At 43.8% G+C, this 22543-nt stretch overlaps 1 protein-coding gene across 4 annotated transcripts; it reads left to right on the top strand.

Annotated features, from left to right (window-relative positions):
• The first annotated feature begins 529 nt into the window (after positions 1 to 529).
• Positions 530 to 18421, top strand: LOC139578398 (protein ENL-like). Of its 4 annotated transcripts, none has more exons than XM_071405917.1 (12): positions 548 to 669; positions 2884 to 2946; positions 3137 to 3317; positions 5151 to 5233; positions 6003 to 6146; positions 6931 to 7056; positions 9002 to 9740; positions 9995 to 10103; positions 10455 to 10554; positions 13634 to 13702; positions 13974 to 14045; positions 14187 to 18421. In XM_071405917.1, the coding sequence occupies exons 2-12, from the start codon at positions 2917 to 2919 to the stop codon at positions 14313 to 14315; spliced, it is 1782 nt and encodes a 593-aa protein (XP_071262018.1). In that variant the 5' UTR covers positions 548 to 669; positions 2884 to 2916; the 3' UTR covers positions 14316 to 18421. The 4 variants fall into 4 exon arrangements, with proteins under 4 accessions (XP_071262020.1, XP_071262019.1, XP_071262018.1 ...); XM_071405916.1 differs by having other exon boundaries at positions 13634 to 13711; XM_071405919.1 differs by lacking the exon at positions 2884 to 2946 and having other exon boundaries at positions 530 to 669.
• The last annotated feature ends 4122 nt before the right edge of the window (positions 18422 to 22543 follow it).

The following is a 22543-nucleotide window of genomic DNA, read 5'->3' as shown; positions in this document are numbered from 1 at the left end:
TTTAAATGTCAATTATGTTCCAGTTTCAATTATACTGTTTTATAATACTGGTTTATAAACCCAGGGTCGTTACAATACATACAATTAAGGACAGGAACTCCTTTGGAATATGATTTTCAATTGTGAGGCAATACGCTGTTACTATAGGATAAATATATGTAACTTCTAATCAAATATAGGCATTCCAAATTTGGACCAACATCTTTACTGCTTTACATATTCTGACAAGCGCCCTGTCAGTGGGAAAATTCGTTTTGCATGGCCCAGTGCGCCGGTTGAGTAGAGATTTCACTTAAGGACCAATGGAATGTTACACAAGTCCAAACCCTGATTACCCGGGGCACCGGGCCATTTAAAACGAATTAACCCACTCGTAGACGGTACGTAGAATACTTGAATTGTATTTGTCGATCGTGAGAAGTCCCCCCTCTGAAGTACTACGGTTGGTGCAATACAAACGGCTTAATATTTTGCCTACCTGATTGGATGAGAAAGCTTTCTGTTTTGGTTGCGTGCCAGTAGCCGTCTGGAAGGGGAGGGGTGCTGTATGACTTCCGGTTTAGGCTGAAATTGACACACAATGAGGAGCAGGGAATAACCTCGCGAAACGCCGCTGTAAATAAATAACGTTAGAAGAATCACTGAAGCCACAGAATCATGGAGAATCAGGTATAGTGACTTTTGTGTCCCCTCGTGAATCCTGAACTTTTAAGGAAAAAATACTAGAAGGCTGTGCCCGGGACAGGAATGAATGCCTGGTGCTCGAAAAAATCCTGCTAATCGAACTCATAGTTGGCTCACGAGCTGTGCTAGCTAGCCACACACTCAATCGCATACATCGGTATTTGACATAGCGAGCTGGCTAACGTTAGCTTAACTCAGCATTGCTAGCTAGCCACATAATCAGACAGGCACACAAAGGGATTTCTTGCCTACTTTTGTGTTATGGACGTATATATTGAGAAAGTAAGATGTATAACTTACTCCTTACCCAGCTCATAACCTAATTTACACGAGCTACTACCTGCTAGGGTTCTCGGCCCTTCGCTAGCTACGTAAATAGCTGCTACAAGACGCCGGTGGAAAGGATTGCTCTTTCCAGGTCTGGGTGGAGGGGAGGGAAGGAGGGGTGTGTATCTAGCGGCGACGAATTGGAATTGAAAAGCGGGAATTACATCACCAGTTTAAAGGCATAGATTGTGCACTAATTAAGATATTTGAAAATCCTAGAGATACAAATTGTATAACAGCTAGCTGGACACTGGTTGGTTGGAGGAAAACTTATGGAAGAACGTCCATGCATGTCCACATTGACTTCCATAGATAGACATTAGTAGGCCATCTTATTTTTCGAAATATCATGTCGATAACTCTGACCCGCTGTTACTCAAGCTAGGTAGGAGTTTTCATGCTCATCATGATAATGCAAACTCTTATTTCCATATCAAATTGACTCATGGAATCCACCTGTGGGAACATGTCACTGTCTGGTGTTACCCCTTTGAAGCGTGCTAACAGTGGAATTATGTGACGACAAGGAAGGACTAATCGTTTTAGCCGGTTTACCGTGATTACTCAAAGTGGAAAACTATATATTACTGTACACCATCAACAGCCACGAAACACCTAACATAGGAATTGTATTTTTGTACATTTCAAGGTTTGTTTGTATGGGATGTAGACTTTTGTCTGAAATAATTTAATAAATAATCGTGTGTGAAATCTAGACCATCACAAATTTGTATTTAGCTAAATTGCCCACTGGCTACATGCCTTATTTCTGGAAATGTGATAAGGAATGCTAATGTGCCTTGTTGTGCATCATGACGTCTAGTCTGTACTCTAGTTGTACAATTTGTGCCATATGAAATCACAATTAAATTCACAATAATGCACCAGAGATGTACAGGGTCATACCAGATAAATGGTGGAATAGTGACATGTTTTATAGTTGGAGTAGACTGAGTGTGAGCTCTGTAAGGGCTGTGGTGTCTGGTGGGCCTGCCCACCTGTACAGAGCTCAATGTGCTGCAGGTGTGTCCTGTTGTGGTCTGTTGATAGAGTAGTCTGCTGTCTTCGAGCAGCGGAGAAGCAGGTTCTTTTCAGAGGGAGCGCAGCAACATTTGCCATTTTTTTTCTTCTGTGTGCTTCATCAAAGGAGTCTTTCATATGATTTTTCTCCTAGTGGAGATTAACTTGGTTATGAGGGGTGTTATTTTCATGGCACGTGGGGGTTCATTGTTGTGAGAGTCTGCTTGTCTGCCAAGTAGGGCATTTCCCTTCAGAATATCCATTTTAGATCAGGGGGAGGGTCACTTGCAACAATAATGGCGGCTCAGTGTATTTTGTTATCTCTCTGTTGTGGCAGGGAAGTGAACCAAAGGAAGTTACTGAACGTCATACTGTTTCCATAAATGTTTCAAATGAATCTTTATCGCATGAGCATCAGGATAGACGGTGCTCTTGTCTTTTTCCTCCAGCCAACCATCTCTGACCTATTTTGTTTGTGATGATCTCGGTGTATGAATGGTTGGTCATCTCTGGGCTGGTTTTGGTGATGCCAGTGGTCCTGGGGAGCTGGTTGGTTGATGGAGGGTCTCAATGGCTGCTGCACTGACCCAGGGTGTGGTAGTGACTGGAGTTTAAGGGCATTACCGCCACGGAATGGCTGGGTGAGACGCCGGGGGGGGGGGGGGGGGGGGGGGGGGGGCTCAGAGTCCCAGCCCAGAACAGCTCATCTCAATCCTGTCCCCTAATCGCTCCACTCAATCACAGCACACAAGCACCGTGGAGAGAAGGTGCCAAATCCCCACATTCTTCAGGCCAGGACATAAAGTGACTTTTCTGTCCCCTCGTCCCTCTCTCTTCCCAATCCCTCTTTAGTAGCTGTCCCGATCGCTGCAGCATGTCATTTGGATGTCCGTTCAACTACTATCATTGTTCTCGGTAACGAATCACAGTCTGTAGTTTCTGATGTGACCATCTCATAAAAACCAACTTTGTTTTCTCAATTGTAGTATCAAATAATTTTCATTTCCATAAACTAAACTGTTTCCTATCTAAGCTACTAACTTGCGATGAGTGATCAATTTCAGATGCTAATAGTTGTTTTGTATGTCTGACCTTGTGTCTGCAGTGCACAGTGCAGGTGAAGCTGGAGCTAGGACATCGAGCCCAGCTGAGGAAGAAGGTGACCTCGGAGGGCTTCACCCATGACTGGATGGTGTTTGTGCGAGGGCCTGAGACGGGGGACATACAACACTTTGTGGAGAAGGTCGTCTTCAGGCTGCACGAGAGCTTCCCCAAACCCAAGAGAGGTGGGTCAAACAAAACACCCTCGCAACAGCAGCACTTGCTCATGCGCAAACACACACACACACGTACCTGGCTGAAACTGGTTCTGTGATTACTTTGTTTGTTTTTGTCTGGGGAGGGGAGAGGGGATTCACTATGGATGTAACAATTCACTGATGCACTTTGGTCCCCGATTCAAATGTTTAAGATACAAGTGCATCGGTCCATGGACCCCGAACCGATCCAAATGTAGCATGCATAGGTCAGAAAATCGATTAAAACATTATGAATCACCAGTTCACACCTTTTTTCTCTTTCTTTTTCTCGTTACATTCTTTCTACCTTCCGAAAATACCTAATCTTTTCTGACAACTGATGCGTCCACTCCTTCAGGGTGGAACTGCATGCAACTGTGTTGACAGTCATTGATCTACAAGTCATTTTGGATTCCAAACAACCCCAGTCAATATCAGTAGCCTAGTCAAACTGCGCTGTGAACAGCTTTGCACGCTGACCAATGCGAGGTAGGCGGCCTGTTCCTGATCTTGCACATCTGCGCGGCACCTTCAGCGTTCAAATAATAAAATGGCTTGCGTGATATTACGCTTTATTAGTTGAGTGACAACCTATGTAATTTGCTAGGTTATTATTATCATCTATGCGCTGTTGAAAATGACGTTTTACCAGAATAAAAGTAAGCTACCCGGAGACACCTGTCATCTGACTATAGCCTAACTGCTGACCCTGGCTTACAATCTCATTTATTTTGATCATCTTCAGTAATAGTTTTGGTAGTTTTGCTTTAAACAATCCGTGTATATGGTAATTTTTAAATATACAGGGTAAATTTGATAATTTCATAACGAGGACAATAATCACTTTTGCAAGGTGCACTGGATGGCCGACGCCAGAAGAGAAGATCTCGCCGTTAAAAACGTCCAAACGGTCAAACCCATTTGATTTTGAGATGGAGGCTGAAATCCAAAGTTGTGCTAGCTATATATTCATTGGATATGTCATTGCTAATTTGTAAACGATATACAGTATATTGATACATTACTAGGTCACACTTCATCTGCAAAAAATACTAGTTAATTAGTGGGTGATGGTGATTTCAGAACCAAAGTGGGGGGGACAAAAAACAGGCTACATTGTCCCCCTAATATGGTAGTGGGGTGGTAGATGCCTTATGGCTCAGCTCAGGTGCCTGCCTAGTACATACACCATAGACATTAACACACACAGAAATAATCTCGAACATATCCAGCTCAGAGGCCCAGCTCATGAGCTCCATCAGCAGCAGATTTTTATTTGGAATGGAAAATGAATGTGTTTATGCAACAATTGTTAGTGCATCTATTCGTTCTCTAATCAAACCAAATTGCACTGATTAGTTTCAAACTAAAACGTATCGGAGCCCATGTATCAAATTGTCTTGAAAGGGAAAGATACACATCCCTAGAATTCACCTTGACAACAGTTTAAATCAATATTGTAAAATGGATTCTACGGTAGCGTGAAGTGCAAACACACAGAAGGCCTTCACAGCGTTGCCTACAACATCAAGCATGCATGTTGCTCGGTCAGATTTTGTCAATTTGTGCTGAACTTAAATAAACATGATGTGTTCTCCAGACCAGGCACATCTCGTCTCATTAAGTCACTGCAAAGCTTTGGGTCGTTGTCCACAGTTATTATGGTTATTGCACATTATTGCTCCCATAAGCTTTTAGCTTCAGGTTGTAATGACTGACTCTCAATGGGAGGCTGGCACTAGTTCGCCATTAGCCGTCTAGCAATGGCCATTGATGTTATCCTCCTGAATGTATGTTGATGTGCTGTCGTTGTTTCTGCAGTATGCAAGGAGCCACCATACAAAGTGGAGGAGTCGGGCTATGCTGGGTTCCTCATGCCCATCGAGGTCTACTTCAAGAACAAGGTGAAAGCTCCGTCAGAGCCTCTGTAATGGTACTATGTTAACAGTGTCAATCTGGGCCACTGTTACATGTGATTCCTTATGGATTAGAGTTCCTCTGGTGCTCTAGGCCTTCTCCTGAAATCAAATCGGATATAGTTCTCCTACAATGGCTTGTTTATATTAACCCCCACAATCTGTATAAGATGGGTGTTTTTCTGTGGGTCGTTGGTCAATATTCATGTCATTTGGTTGGTAATTTAATGTCTGTTTTAATTTCCTCAATGGTTCATGTGCTGCTTCTAGTCTGTCATGTGACAGTATTTCTGTGTGTGTGTGTGTAGACACCAGGTTTAGGTGTCAGTGATACTGGGGCTGTGTGTGGTGACACTGGTCATGCTAGTAGTGGGCCTTTGGCTGCTGGTCTGGCTGGTGTCTTGTCAGCTGTCTGTCTGGCTGAAACTCCTCTTCATGTCACTGTAGCGCCTGTTTTAAAAAGGCCTTCGGTTTATCTGCCGTGAATGTTTTTACTGTGTCCTGTATCTGTAACCCAATGACTCCTGGCATGCTCTGAATGTGGCGGGTGATCAGAAAGAATCCATTTGTTTACCAAAATGTTCTACTGTTTGCTGAAGTTCTCTCCCATTGTGGAATGTTAGTTCTTATCAGTGTGTGCACTCCAGGTATGCCTCTTATTGACTTGGTCGTGGAATCGCTTATTCTTACTGTTAGCTGATAATATTCTGATAAGGGCTTGGCGGGGCTAATTAGATATGTTCATTATTAATTACAGGAGGAGCCCAAGAAGGTGTGCTTCAACTATGACCTCTTCCTGAACCTGGAGGGGAACCCTCCTGTCAATCACCTGCGCTGTGAGAAGCTCACCTTTAACAACCCCACCCGGGAGTTCAGACGCAAGCTGGTCAAGGCTGGAGGGGTGAGCTGTGGATGGGGTACAGGGTGGATGTGGGAAGTGGAATGGCAAGAGGGAATGTTGTTGACGTGTTTCAGGGTTGAATTGAATTCAAACGTTGAATTGGAATTTAATTGGAATTGGTCACACCCCACAGAAAGCAGAATTTGAGTTGAAGGAAGTAGAATTTAATTCAAACCAATTGAACTAAAACATGAAAGTCTCATTCATTTGACAAATATTTTATCAAAAGGAAATGCCACTTATTAATGCAAAGAATACACACATACCATTTCACATATTAGTTTGATTAGAACGCAAGGATTTCAAACTGTATTTTTTTTGTCATGAGATGTTAGATTGTTCCCTTCCGTACTGCAGTGTTTGATCTAATGCATTCTGGGAAATGTTTTCTGATATTGAAAAACATTAAGGGAATTATGAATGATTTATAGACAACCCACAACATGATCTTAAAATATTTTCAGACCACTTTAATTATTTAAAATTGTTTTAGGACAATGAGTTTTAAAAATGAAATGTTATTCTTCAAACTTATACTACATGGTACTGATAACCAAACATGTCAAAATAAACATTTATATGGTGATGTGTAGAATAAACAAGCCATTTGAATTTCCTTGAATTCAATTCTACTTCCTTTGAATTCAAATAAAATTCAGCTTTCTGTGGGGTGTGGCCAGTTGAATTGAATTGGAATTAAAGAGCAAATTGCAACTCAATTCAGAATTGACCCCAACCCTGGTGTGTTTGTTCTCATTCTTCTCCCTATTTGTTTGTCTCTCAGGTCATGGTGGTGCCAGAAGGGGTAGAGGCGGTGTCGAGGCCCAGTCCAGACTACCCCATGCTCCCCACCATCCCACTGTCTGCCTTCTCAGACCCCAAGAAGACCAAAACCTCCCATGGATCAAAGGTGAGCAGCACTTCCTAGCCTAGTACACTGATAAGAAAGAAGGCGTAGGAATGTGTATAGGATTGCTCAACCAGTCAATACAGCAGAGGGTAGGGAGAATAGGAGAGTAGAATACAGTTGAGATAAGGGACGGCAAACCTGTGTGTCTTTTTGTTTCCCAAGCCTTTAATCATATAATGGGATTCTTTCATTAATTCAGCTGGACTTCGATGCCTACTCTAGGTCACAGTTGATCCCAAATAAACCTGCATGATTACAAACATCCTTTCCTGGTTTAGCATTTACCACTCTGTTGAATTATCATAGTACAACATGGACGGTGTTCTGCGTATGGATATGTGCATGCATGTTGTGCCTAGTATGTGATCGGAGTTGAGCGGTTGGAAATCCACGTCCTCTCCAACCGCTCCGCTAAAAACCGCTCCGCGCTCACAGAAGAAAAACTGCCGCTCCAAATTTGCTCCATTCATTAAAATCACAGTTTAACCAACACCAATCTATTTTTGTGACTACCTGGACCTACCATTTGGTTTTGAAGTATTGAAACCAACCCATATGATTTCAATGAAAAGTATTTTAATTAACATGAAATGGTGAATGTAAGAAGCGATCATTTCAAATAGGCTATATGTCATATTAAACAGCGTATAAACACTCTAAATAAGTCAGGAGCCTGACAGGGAGACTGAGAAGGAATGGAAATGTATTATTTAGGCTGTATTATTTCAATTATCTCAAGGCTATAGCCTACAAAGAAATACATTGTTAAGCATTTGCGAGTGCGACACACTAGGCAGGTAAGGAGTCAAGGACATTAAGCACTCAGCATTTAAACAACATTTAGCTGTATTAAATCATTGTAGTCTATAAATTGCGCATATAGGCTGTGACTTAGAATTAAATACAAATTAAATGAAAAATGCCTTATTAGGCTCAGTCTACAGTGCCTTTTTAAATTCATTTTTTGAAACAGTCTGTGGTTTCAGGCTCATGTGATGGTGCCTGGAGAGCAGGCCAGTAGCGAAGAATATACTCTCCTCACTTGCAAAGCCACTGGGGATGCTAAACACCCTTTTGGCCAGGCTGGGCAGGGATGCAGAGTTGTTATTTTCTATAGGTAGGCCTAAAGGTTTTTAGGCAAAATAACCCAATCAAAACAGAAAGCTAATTGAAAGTTGCCAGGCCAATTGCACCAAAATCAATTATGGCATATTGTGTAGATAATAGAACAACAATAAAGGAAACTTTTAAGAGATTACATTTTTTGTTTATAAATACTTTGCTACAATGACACACATAATGACACACCTTGTTCCTTTCTTTTAGCATGTGCACATACTAAGTACACCATCATGCTTTCGGGTTATGTGTCTTTTCAGAAGTCCACAGTGATTCTTTAGTTGTGGACATTACATCACCGCACTCCCTCTCTTGCTTTTGGCCACCTTGATTTTGCACTTGTGTGTTTGATCAGTTTCTTTATGAAAATATTTTTAGCGAACTCCATGACGAAGCAAGGGTCTATAGCATCACACAAGTAGACTACAAATCCATGCTGGGCCGGGTAGGCCCTGAGCTCGTGAAGTGAGCTCTATTGGAGTGAAATTAGAGCGGGCAGGAAGGCCGATGTGCCAGCATTTGGGAATATTGCTCCGCGCTCCAGTCAAATTGGGGATGCTCCTCGCTCTCCTCTGCTCACATCAGTTGTTTGTCCTTCAGTGGGCCTTTGGCTAAGTGCATTGACAGTAGAGTGATTATCATAGTGATGGATCTACTCAAGTATGATGCTCCCACTCAGATCTTTCTTCGCTGACAATCAAGAAATATGTGGCGGAGCACCTGCGTGAATGGCCCATACTTACCTTTATTATATATATTTACAGCCCAGCACCTAATTGAAAAGGGATGTGAGTTTGATATCATGTGTACTTGTCCCTGTCTTTAGGAGCCCAGTAAAGAGGGCAGTGGAGGCAGCAATAAAGGGCCCAAGCCCCACAAGCTGACCAAGGAGCACCGTGAACGCCCCCGCAAAGACTCTGAGAGCAAGGCGGGGTCCAAGGGCGACAGCGACCGCGACGGGGGAGGAGGGGGCAGCAGCAAGAGCGCCCGCGAGCCCTCCTCTTCCTTGTCCAAGAAGCCAGCAGAGATCAAAGTCAAAGATGAGGGCAAGGTCCTTCCCAAGGCCGCCTTCAAAGAGCCCAAACTTACCCTGAAGGAGGCCAAGATGGAGGGCATGTCCCCCAAAGGAGGGGGGGGAGGGGGCGGTGGGGGAGGAGGAGGGCTCCCGCTGGAGTCCAAAGGCCCCGGGAAGCGGCCCTCCACTGTGGAGTCTCCTAAACCCAGTGCCAAGAAGCAGAAGAAGAGCAGCTCAGAGGGATCTAAAGGGACAGCTGCAGGGCCCTTCACCGGAGCCTCTCCCCGGGTCTCCTCATCGTCTGCAGCCGCCCCTGGCTACCCAGAGAAGAAACCCCCCAAGGAGAAGGGTCGTTGGCCCAAGGGCAGCAAGGCCGACACGCAGGAGGTCAAGGAGCCCAAGAAGCTGCCTGAGTCTGACGACTCCAACTCTGAGGATGAAGCCTCATCCAAATCAGAGCAGTCAGCCCCTTCCAGTCCCTCTAACTCAAGCTCCAGCTCTGATTCCAGCTCAGAATCTGACTTTGAGCCTGGACAGAAACAAGGCCAAGGTAAGCCTATCATTCTTTAGACAGATAACATGGGATTTACACATCCACTGGAGAGGACATTCTGACACATTGGTTGTCTTAAGGGGGCATGGTTTGTGCTTTAATGTAGGAATGGTACTGTCGCTAATTATTATAATATTTTTTTAATATCTCTCTTTTAGGCTGAGCTATTCAGATGTTTAATTAATTGTTGTGTTGCGTCAAATATGTGCATTTAGCAAATGTTCTCTGTTAACGGTGTGTACGTACTCTAGGCCCGCTGCGCTCTATGGTGGAGGACCTACAGTCAGAGGAGTCAGATGACGACAGCAGCTCTGAGGAAGGGACGCCTGTCAAGACCAACCCGCCCAACCGGGACTCACGGTAAGTCTCTCTCAATTTCTCACTCTTTACGTTACTGTGTCATAGACCTCTGATGCTTCTGTAGTTAGGTCATTTTCACCAGTTAGTCTACTCCTTAGGAAATTAGCATTGCTTGGCTGTTAATGTTTGTGGCGTTATGAAACACAGTGTGTCCGTATGTCTCTAGCAAATATGTACGTGTTAGCTGTTCTTTATAGGTGTTACTTTAAAGATTTTAATAATTTGAGCTGCAAACACCAATTGTACTTCTTAATCCTTTTGCAAAATGTGTGCCCACCCACCACCTATATACACAGGCTCCCTGTGCTAAATAGGGCACAATGAGAGCTTTCTTCCTCTGTTCCCTGTCAGACTGAGCCTGGACAGTGAGAGTGACAGCAGTGACGGCTCGCACCGCCCCAGTCGAGACCCGGTGCCACCTCCACAGAAACACAGCTCCTCCAATAACAAGGTAAAACACAGCTCCTCCAATAACAAGGTAAAACACAGCTCCTCCAATAACAAGGTAAAACACAGCTCCTCCAATAACAAGGTAAAACACAGCTCCTCCAAAAACGGGGTAAAGCACGGCTCCCCCAGTAAGGGGGTAAAGCACGGCTCCCCCAGTAAGGGGGTAAAGCACGGCTCCCCCAGTAAGGGGGTAAAGCACGGCTCCCCCAGTAAGGGGGTAAAGCACGGCTCCCCCAGTAAGGGGGTAAAGCACGGCTCCCCCAGTAAGGGGGTAAAGCACGGCTCCCCCAGTAAGGGGGTAAAGCACGGCTCCCCCAGTAAGGGGGTAAAGCACGGCTCCCCCAGTAAGGGGGTAAAGCACGGCTCCCCCAGTAAGGGGGTAAAGCACGGCTCCCCCAGTAAGGGGGTAAAGCACGGCTCCCCCAGTAAGGGGGTAAAGCACGGCTCCCCCAGTAAGGGGGTAAAGCACGGCTCCCCCAGTAAGGGGGTAAAGCACGGCTCCCCCAGTAAGGGGGTAAAGCACGGCTCACCCAGTAAGGAGGTAAAGCACGGCTCCTCTAATCTCTCCCAGGACTGGACTGTTCTCTCCGTCTCCATTGTCGCTCCAGATTTCTAATTCTATTGTATCTCCTTTGACAAAATCCCCATCATTAAAGGTGCTAACGTTACAAATTGGATTTTAGAAAAAATTTGCGTTGTAATTTCAGAAAACATCCATAATATATCTGCCACTAATAGTGGACGCCGCTCCGGCGGGAGAAATCAATAGGCAAATTTCACAGCCAATCACAACACTGGCGGGTAAGTAATAATGTGAAACACTATCATTCCACTATTAGCGCCAGCTATAATATGGACATTGTCAGAAGTTACAATGTAGAAATTCAGTTATAAGTTCTATGTGTAGCACCTTTAAATATATAATTTATCCTTCAAACTGGTATTTAAAAAAAAAATATATAAACTCAGCAAAAAAAGAAATGTCCTCCCACTGTCAACTGTGTTTATTTTCAGCAAACTTAACGTGTAAATATTTGTATGAACATAACAAGATTCAACAACTGAGTCATAAACTGAACAAGTTCCACAGACATGTGACTAACAGAAATGGAATAATGTGTCCCTAAACAAAGGGGGGGTCAAAATCAAAAGTAACAGTCAGTATCTGGTGTGGCCACCAGCTGCATTAAGCACTGCAGTGCATCTCCTCATGGACTGCACTATATTTGCCCTTTCTTGCTGTGAGATGTTACCCCACTCTTCCATCAAGGCACCTGCAAGTTCCCGGACATTTCTGGGGGGGAATGGCCCTGGCCCTCACCCTCCGATCCAACAGGTTCCAGGCGTGCTCAATGGGATTGAGATCCGGGCTCTTCGCTGGCCATGGCAGAACACTGACATTCCTGTCTTGCAGGAAATCACTAACAGAACAGTATGGCTGGTGGCATTGTCATGCTGGAGGGTCATGTCAGGATGAGCCTGCAGGTAAGGTACCAGATGAGGGAGGAGGATGTCTTCGCTGTAACGCATAGTGTTGAAATTGCCGGCAATGACAACAAGCTCAGTCCGATGATGCTGTGACACACCGCCCCAGACCATGAAGGACCCTCTACCTCCAAATCGATCCCGCTCCAGGCTTCGGTGTAATGCTCATTCCTTTGAAGATAAACGTGAATTCGACCATCACCCCTGGTGAGACAAAACCGCGACTCGTCAGTGAAGAGCACTTTTTGCCAGTCCTGTCTGGTCCAGCAACGGTGGGTTTGTGCCCATAGGCGATGTTGTTGCCGGTGATGTCTGGTGAGGACCTGCCTTACAACAGGCCTACAAGCCCTCAGCCTCTCTCAGCCTATTGCGGACAGTCTGAGCACTGATGGAGAGATTGTGCGTTCCTGGTGTAACTCGGGCAGTTGTTGTTGCCATCCTGTACCTGTCCCGCAGGTGTGATGTTCAGATGTACCGATCCTGGGCAGGTGTTGTTACACGTGGTCTGCCACTGCGAGGACGATCAGCTGTCCGTCCTGTCTCCCTGTAGCTCTGTCTTAGGCGCCTCACAGTGCGGACATGGCAATTTATTGCCCTGGCCACATCTGCAGTCCTCATGCCTCCTTGCAGCATGCCTAAGGCACGTTCACGCAGATGAGCAGGGACCCTGGGCATCTTTCTTTTGGTGTTTTTCCAGAGTCAGTAGAAAGGCCTCTTTAGTGTCCTAAGTTTTCATAACTGTGACCTTAATTGCCTACCGTCTGTAAGCTGTTAGTGTCTTAACGACCGTTCCACAGGTGCATGTTCATTAATTGTTTATGGTTCATTGAACAAGCATGGGAAACAGTGTTTAAACCCTTTACAATGAAGATTTTGGGATTTTTACGAGTTATCTTTGAACAACAGGGTCCTGAAAAAGGGACGTTTCTTTTTTTGCTGAGCTAATATATATTTACTTATTTATTTAACCTTTATTTAACTAAGCAAGTCAGTTAAGAACAAATTCTTATTCACAATGACGGCCTACCTAAAGGCAAAAGGCCTCCTGCGGGGACGAGGGCTGGGATTAAACATTTTAATAAGTTAAATAAATTTTTTGAACAGAACACACATAAGAGACACAACACTACATAAAGAGACCTAAGACAACAGCATGGCAGTAACACATGTCAAAACAGCATGGTAGCAATACAACATGACCGCAACATGGCAGCAGCACAACATGGTGGCAGCACAAAACAGGGTACAAACATTATTAGGCACAGACAACAGCACAAAGGTCAAGAAGGTAGAGACAACAATACATCACGCAAAGCAGCCACAACTGTCAGTAAGAGTGTCCATGATTGAGTCTTTGAATGAAGAGATTGAGAGAACCTCTGCTCATGTACGTTGTTGACGTTTGGGTTATTACCAGTAGTTATCATTGATGGCTAAGCAGTGTGTTGTATTCCTAGCACCACAACAGGAGACTGGTGGTGTGTGTTCATTTTTGCTCTCCTAAAGCACCATCCTTCCCATTCTGATCTCTGTTTATCAGCTTTCCACTCTTTCCTCCATCTCTCTGTCTCTGTGTTCTGTCTCTCTCTGAGCAGGTCTTGGCCAGGAAGAGCCCAGACATCTGTAGCCGCCCAGAGAAGGTGCTGAAGAAAGGATACGAGAAGGTAGGAAGGGTAAATAATCACAGTTTACATTACTTTTGTTTCTTATTTTTGTGTTCAAACATCTGTTTTAAGTGGTTATATTACCAGTGCAGTGTTCAAATTCTACAATACTGCTCTATCACCACTATTATAGATATATCACTACCAGCTCACCACTCCACGCATTCCTGGTGTAAAACTGCAGTAGAAAACACTGGTTAATCAGTAATCATATACCTAATAGTAGACTCAAGGAGTGCTCCACAAACTGCCTTCTCTTCCTGTTCTCCAGGCGTACACAGAGGAGCTGGTGGATCTCCACCGCAGACTGATGGCTCTGAGGGAGCGCAACGTCCTACAGCAGGTATGGACCAATGACTGGCCGTGTGTGTGGTCAGGTGTATGCATGTTACAAAACATACTTTTCCATAAACACTATCAGGCCACGCTATTGTGTTATCATCAATCTGATATTGTAGTCATCTAAGTGCTCTCCTCTCCTTAGATAGTGAATCTTATCGAGGAGACGGGCCACTTCAACGTGACCAACACCACCTTTGACTTTGACCTGTTCTCTCTGGACGAGACGACCGTCCGCAAACTACAGAGTTACCTGGAGGACACAGCCACGTGACAGCAAGCCCGTAGCGCAGTCCCTGGACCCCCACTGGGGGGGAGTAGTAACAGAAGCTACAGCCACACACCAGACAGAGCTAAACCACAGAACAACAACAGAACACACACTTTCACTTGTCGCTGGAGAAGAACAGAGGAACAGGGTGAGGGGAGGAGAGAGGAGGTCAGAGTAAGAGAGAGCAACTATGCCACTGTCCCTCTACCCTGGACTGGACTGGAGGACAGGACTAGGAGCTGGCCTGTCTGGACTGGGTCTGGCAGGAGACGTATTATATATGTTTCTTGTCGAGAACAGCACAGCAGCCTGTGTGCAGAACTGTGGAATGCGACCACTCTACTCTCCCTCCCCCTCCTGCCCTCCCCCCTCACATCTAGCCTTTGCAAACCCAATACTTCCCCCCTCTATCTCCTCCCTCCCCACTCACACTCCCTTAGTCGACACAACACTCCTCCCCTCTCCCCCCTCTCAGCTGGAGTTCATATCTCTGTAGGAATTTTCCTGTCTGGGTGAGAGTGTGTGTCTGGGTGAGAGTGTGTGTCTGGGCGAGCGTGTGTGTCTGGGCGAGCGTGTGTGTCTGGGCGAGCGTGTGTGTCTGGGCGAGCGTGTGTGTCTGGGCGTGCATTTCAGAGGCTTTAGGGGGATGATATCTTTGGTTAGTGACTCTTTAAGCTTGAGCACAAGCAACAGCCCTTAAACACACACACACACTGTGAGAGGCATTTGGGTCCCATTCCAGAGTGTCTTCACATATGCAGGTACTAAGTTGTGTACGTGCCTGTTGGTGGTAGTGTGTTTTAGATGGGGTTCATCTCTTGTCTGTTCAGTTTCCCTTCACTCCCTCTTTGAAAGCTGAACCTTGACACCCCCTCCCCTCTTCTATCTTGATGTGCATGAAAGGGCTCAACTTCTGGGGAAAAGATCACTTCTGAATTGCCTTTTTAGTGGTGGGGGGTAAAAAGCTGTGACAAGTAGCCATAGTCTCCCAGATCCAAGAAAAAAAAGGGGCCACACTTTTTTACATTTAATTTTTGTACTGATACGTTTGGAGTATTTCTGGGATTGCGGTTCAGATACCTGTGAGCTATGAATGTGTTCCTGTTCATTTTCTAGGGCTAGCAACAAACCTACTATCCTCTTAGTGCCTTTTATGTCTGTCCACTGACACTGGTTAAACAGCAAAGTCCTTCCTTTGACTAAATGTTAATTGGGAAGCCTGAAACTCCAGTTTTATCTTAACAGTGCCCTCTCTTGAAATCAGTTGATGCTCCTCGTGCGGTTTGTCTGCAGATTTGAAGCTTCTTCCAGGGATCTATCTCTGCTGTTATAAGGAACATAAGCCTTCCAGAAATCCTAAGACACTGCATTAGCAGTGGTCCTTTAGGGAAGTTCAGGCGTCTTCAAATTATTGCCTTTTCTTTCCAGATCGTAATATGAATGGTTGTATAGCTCATGTTCTGTTGTCTGAGGTGTAGTTTTCTATGGGAAGGGACCGTGCCAGACCAGGCATATCATTATGGAAAGGGACAGTGCCAGACCAGGCATATCACTCAGTCAATCTGCTAGACATGTTCCTCTTACTGTGGCCCCTCTAGCCTTCACATCCACTGTGGTTTCACACTCAGACTAATGGGCTGTCTCTTCTCCTCTCTTTGGGTGATCCCCTCCCTGCTTCATTCCCCCCTCCCTTTTCTTTCTGTTTCACCTCGTGAACAGTTGTATTTATTCTAATGCTAATAGCTTTAATAGTTATGTCCGTTCTGTTGCCTGCCTCTGCAAAGTGCACACTCACCTCTCTGGCCCTTCTCCTCTGTGAGGGTGCTGTGGTGTTGAGGACTCTGAATGTGTGGTTCTGTTCTAGAGTGAAACAACAACCGCCTTATGTTCCTCTCAGCATCCACTCTGCTCTGTCCACCACCCTTTTGTTTGTCTGGGTGTGCCTATGTCAACACAAGTCCCCGCAAGTGATTTTTAAGATGAATTTGCATCTGTGAGTGTGATAGATTGTGTGTGTCAAGCGAGTGGAAAAAGAGAACGTTGCTGTCCTCTTGTGTGTGTGAACTTTTAACTCCCAAGTCCTAGTTCATGAACTCTACCCCTTGACCGGGGGCGCTCAGTTTTTCCCTTGTCATGGAGTTGGGGCATGAAGGTGAAGGGTGTGGGGGGGTGGGGAAGGGGTCAGTGGCAGGGAGCTCTGTGCAGCTCTCCCAGAGAGAACCCCATCTACCATCTACGAACAGTCAATCTTTTATTTATGTACCTCTGCACTTTTGGCTGTGGTGACTTAAGTACTTAAGTAATTATCTAAACTGTATTTTTAAGAATTTTATACAATATTTACATGCAATACAAATAGATTTTTTGCCAACGTTTTTTAAAATTCTTATTTAATTGTTTTTATTTGTATTGGCATGTTTTGTCATTATACATACAGAAACATGCTGTCAGTTCTGTTAATTATAGTGTTGCGTCAAGGAAAACTTCCCTAAATGTTGTATTGTGTATCATAGTTGTTGCAGTTGAACACCATGGAACAGGTGTTGGGAATATGTTTGATGTATGAGCTAATCATGTCGATATCATCCAGTATAATTATATCAAGCAGGAAAAGGTGGACTTTTCAGTGAGAATAAGTATTTTTATGTGTATGTCCTATTATAATTTGAGTGTTTTTAACTCAAAGTGAGGCAGCGTTCTATTTGTCCGTACTCTATGAGGTATGGTTACGAAGCCCGGGCATAAACTGTCACCCCCCCGTTCAATATTTCTCTGTATTTTTTAAATCCAATTTCGATCCCTTAATCTCTTAAATAAGAACACCATAGGAAAAGATACCATGCCAATTCAAATTATATTATATAGTCTATATATATATTTAAATGTATGAAAAGCAAAGGTAGACCATCTACTCTGGATTTTAACAGGAAAAAAATACAAAAAAAAGCAACGAATGGTGACTGTTCCTTAGGAATCTGAGGTGGCATGGGCAGAGGGCAGTTTTCTGTATCAGTGGTTATTATACGTGTCTCTAACCAGGTTTCCATCCAACATTTTTATGCGAGTAAAGTACATGTCGGATAAAAAAATATCCAACATTTTTATGCGAGTAAAGTACATGTCGGATAAAAAAATATCATGACCGTTCTAATGGAGACAGAACCTTTTTCGGTAAACTTTACAAATGTCGACAAAACAAAAAACGCTGGACAAGGTGGGATATTTGTGTGTAGGTAAAATGAATTATGAACGAAATGTATCTGGAAACTCATTTATGCGCAAATATTGATAAATACATCTGGAGTTACGCGATGACGTGTGGTTCTCCCTCTACGATTAGTCGGGAAAGCATGCCGTTTATTAAATTACAGATTAAATGAATAATTATAATCTTAGTCCAGTGCTTCCCAACTCCGGTCCTCCAGTACCCCCAACGTCACACACTTTTATTGTAGCCCCGGACAAAAACACCTGATTAAATTTGTCAAGGATTTGATGATTAGTTGACGAGTAGTAACACGTTTGCTTGTCCTGGGCCACAACAGACCGAGTTTGGGAAACCGTCGGCTAGAGCTCAGGTGTCAATACCAGATTGGGCACACTCGCTATATAACGCAAAATGCTTGGTTAGAACCACCAGTAGAGTTCAAAATGCGATGGAAACTTTTAATAGTATTTTTTTATTCGGTACATGGGAATTTAACCGCAACATGTATTTATTTGAATGTGCACCACGTCATCATGCACAGCCTTTTATTTGCAACTAGTCAATTTGATTTTAACGCATCTCTGGTGGGAAAATGAACATATTGTTTTAAATGCGGATTTTAGAATATTCGCATGAAAATCTGTCGACAGTTGGATGGAAACCTAGTTTGTGACAGGGTACGTGTAAGCTTTATTTATCAAGGCAGGGTTTGCTGGCGGGAAGGGGTGATAGTGCTACCATGGGCTGAACGACAGAACAACACGATTTGGTATTTTAAACTTGGCATACGATGCCACCATGTGGCCATACAATGCAAGTTGTGTTAAGTACAAAAATGTTATTTTAATGTTATTTTTTATTTTGAAATCATATATTATTAATAAAGTCATTGAGTACTGTCTGTCGTTGTTGTGGCTCTTAGATGACCAGTGTTTGAACTTCTGAACTCTGGATGGACTCCATTTGAAGGGGTGTATTATATAGGTCACATGGGGATTATTTCATGTTAAACAGATTGTGGTGAATCCGGCACTGCAGAGTTAAAGCGGTTATGCTGACAAGGTTTATGCCACATTCAAAACAACTGGGAACTCGGAAATCTCCGACTTCTGCGCGTTCATGACAACTGAGAACTCTGAAAAAATAGCTCTGACGTTGTTTTTTTTTTTTATATCCTCACTCCCCTGTGCACGTCTATTGGCACCAAGACTGTAAATGATACAGAGAAAATTTTGCTGTTTTGAAGCTAATTTATATGCATTTCTATACATTTTGCCATGTCTAATGTTTTTTCATGTCATACTTGAGTGACCAAAAAATTACAACAAAATCTATTGGCTACAAAAAACTAAATAAATAAAAATGTTAGCTGATATCTGCTAGTGGATCTGGACATTTCTGACAAGTTATAAATCGCTCTCTAAGGTATGCAATGACTAACATGACAAGAGGAACTGACGATGCACTCCCCAATTTCGAAATAGTTTTTTGTGCATTCTACTATTACAACTTTCAAGAGTAAGTTTAAAGCCCCACATTTTAGGAACCACTGTTCTGGAGCTCTGACTTTCCGAACTGAAGAACACTGACGACATGATTTGACCTCGTTTTTTCCCCCAGAGTTCCCAGTTGCCTTGAAAGCACCATTATAAATAAAATGGTTTTCTAAGTGCTATGACGATGCTTTTGTATTTTTTATTTTGCAGTTAATTAAAAGCATGTTTGTTTTTTCCAATTAATATAAAGTTATGTTTTCATCCCTTTTAAAGTAACTGCCTAGTGTTACCAGATGTCTATATGACCTATCATTACTTACAATATGAGTGAAATAGTTTTCCTTCCAGAAAATGGTTATTCATTATTTTAAAAAGCTGTGTTGGAATGGTGTGGGTTTACCCAAACAATAGTATGGTGTGGGTGTATATGTCAAAAAATATATTTATGCACTAACATTTTAAACCTCTCCCAGACCCAGTCTGTAATACCTACATTGAACAAAAATATAAAGTGTTGGTCTCATGTTTCATGAGCTGAAACAAAAGATCCCAGAAATTATCATATGCACAAAAACCTTATTTCTCTCAAATTTTGTGCACAAATGTGTTTACATCCCTGTTAGTGAGCATTCCTGCTTTGCTAAAATAATCCATTCACCTGCCAGGTGTGGCATATCAAAAAGCATGATCATTACACGGGTCTACCTGGTGTTGTGGACAATAAAAGCCACTCTAAAATGTGCAGTTTTGTCACACAACACAATACCACAGATGTCTCAAGTTTTGAGGGAGTGTGCAATTCAAATCCAATTTTATTTGTCACATGCGCCGAATACAACAGGTGTAGACCTTACCGTGAAATGCTTACTTACAAGCCCTTAACCAACAATGCAGTTCAATAAATAGAGTTAAGAAAATATTTACTAAATAAACTAAAGTCAAAAATAAAAAGTAACACAATAACAAGGCTATATACAGGGGGTACCGGTACCGAGTCAATGTGTGGGGGTACAGGTTAGTCGAGGTCATTTTTACATGTATATAGGGTAAAGTTACTATGCATAGATAATAAACAGCGATCAGCAGAGGTGTAAAAACAAAGGGGGGGGAAGGGGTGTCAATCTAAATAGTCCGGGTGGGCATTTGATTAATTGTTCAGCAGTCTTATGGCTTGGGGGTAGAAGCTGTTAAGGAGCCTTTTGGACCTTGACTTGGTGCTCCAGTACTGCTTGCAGTGCGGTAAGAGACAGAACAGTCTATGACTTGGGTGACTGGAGTGTTACACCATTTTTTGGGCCTTCCTCTGACACCGCCTAGAATATAGGTCCTGGAAGGCAGGAAGCTTGGCCCCAGTTATGTACTGGACTGTACACACTACCCTATGTAGCGCCTTTACGGTCGGATGCTGAGCAGTTGCCATACCAGGCGGTGATGCAACCGGTCAGGATGCTCTCAATGGTGCAGTGGTTGTCTAGGTCCAAAAAACTCCTTAACAGCTTCTACCGCCAAGCCATGAGACTGCCGAACAATGAATTAAATGGGCACTCGGAGCCTCCCGGGTGGCGCAGTGGTCTAGGGCACTGCATCGCAGTGCTAGCTGCGCCACCAGTCTCTGGGTTCGCGCCCAGGCTCTGTCGTAGCCGGCCGCGACCGGGAGGTCGCATGGCTTTCGACCTTCGTCTCTCCCGAGCCCGTACGGGAGTTGTAGCGATGAGACAAGATAGTAATTACTAGCGATTGGATACCACGAAAATTGGGGAGAAAATGGGATATATATATACAGTGGGGAGAACAAGTATTTGATACACTGCCGATTTTGCAGGTTTTCCAACTTACAAAGCATGTAGAGGTCTGTAATTGTTATCATAGGTACACTTCAACTGTGAGAGACGGAATCTAAAACAAAAATCCAGAAAATCACATTGTATGATTTTTAAGTAATTAATTTGCATTTTATTGCATGACATAAGTATTTGATACATCAGAAAAGCAGAACTTAATATTTGGTACAGAAACCTTTGTTTGCAATTACAAAGATCATACGTTTCCTGTAGTTATTGACCAGGTTTGCACACACTGCAGCAGGGATTTTGGCCCACTCCTCCATACAGACCTTCTCCAGATCCTTCAGGTTTCGGGGCTGTCGCTGGGCAATACGGACTTTCAGCTCCCTCCAAAGATTTTCTATTGGGTTCAGGTCTGGAGACTGGCTAGGCCACTCCAGGACCTTGAGATGCTTCTTACGGAGCCACTCCTTAGTTGCCCTGGCTGTGTGTTTCGGGTCGTTGTCATGCTGGAAGATCCAGCCACGACCCATCTTCAATGCTCTTACTGAGGGAAGGAGGTTTTTGGCCAAGATCTCGCGATACATGGCCCCATCCATCCTCCCCTCAATATGGTGCAGTCGTCCTGTCCCCTTTGCAGAAAAGCATCCCCAAAGAATGATGTTTCCACCTCCATGCTTCACGGTTGGGAGGGTGTTCTTGGGGTTGTACTCAACCTTCTTCTTCCTCCAAACACGGCGAGTGGAGTTTAGACCAAAAAGCTCTATTTTTGTCTCATCAGACCACATGACCTTCTCCCATTCCTCCTCTGGATCATCCAGATGGTCTTTGACAAACTTCAGACGGGCCTGGAAATGCGCTGGCTTGAGCAGGGGGACCTTGCATGCGCTGCAGGATTTCAATCCATGACGGTGTAGTGTGTTACTAATGGTTTTCTTTGAGACTGTGGTCCCAGCTCTCTTCAGGTCATTGACCAGGTCCTGCCGTGTAGTTATGGGCTGATCCCTCACCTTTCTCATGATCATTGATGCCCCACGAGGTGAGATCTTGCATGGAGCCCCAGACCGAGGGTGGTTGACCGTCATCTTCAACTTCTTCCATTTTCTAATAATTGCGCCAACAGTTGTTGCCTTCTCACCAAGCTGCTTGCCTATTGTCCTGTAGCCCATCCCAGCCTTGTGCAGGTCTACAATTTTATCCCTGATGTCCTTACACAGCTCTCTGGTCTTGGCCATTGTGGAGAGATTGGAGTCTGTTTGATTGAGTGTGTGTACAGGTGTCTTTTATACAGGAGGTAACAAGTTCAAACAGGTGCAGTTAATACAGGTAATGAGTGGAGAACAGGAGGGCTTCTTAAAGAAAAACTAACAGGTCTGTGAGAGCCGGAATTCTTACTGGTTGGTAGGTGATCAAATACTTATGTCATGCAATAAAATGCAAATTAATTACTTAAAAATCATACAATGTGATTTTTTGGATTTTTGTTTTAGATTCAGTCTCTCACAGTTGAAGTGTACCTATGATAAAAATTACAGACCTCTACATGCTTTGTAAGTAGGAAAACCTTCAAAATCGGCAGTGTATCAAATACTTGTTCTCCCCACTGTATATATATATATTTTTATAAATAAAAAAGTCCACTCGGAGTATTTACATTGACCCCCCCTTTGTTTTTACACTGCTGCTACTCATTGTTTATTATCTATGCAGTCACTTTACCCCTTCCTACATGTACAAATTACC

Source organism: Salvelinus alpinus, chromosome 6 (assembly GCF_045679555.1).
Source record: "Salvelinus alpinus chromosome 6, SLU_Salpinus.1, whole genome shotgun sequence".
Classification (NCBI taxonomy): domain Eukaryota; kingdom Metazoa; phylum Chordata; class Actinopteri; order Salmoniformes; family Salmonidae; genus Salvelinus; species Salvelinus alpinus.
The sequence above is the reverse complement of the archived record's forward strand: the minus strand, read 5'-3'. Positions and strand labels throughout refer to the sequence as shown.

Excerpts from the sequence above, each read along its gene's own strand:
- LOC139578398 (XM_071405916.1), top strand. The coding sequence starts at position 2,917 with ATGTCCGTTCAACTACTATCATTGTTCTCG. Across the intron at positions 5,234-6,002 it reads AGGTCTACTTCAAGAACAAG|GAGGAGCCCAAGAAGGTGTG; the intron begins GTGAAAGCTCCG and ends TATTAATTACAG. Across the intron at positions 14,046-14,186 it reads AGCGCAACGTCCTACAGCAG|ATAGTGAATCTTATCGAGGA; the intron begins GTATGGACCAAT and ends TCCTCTCCTTAG.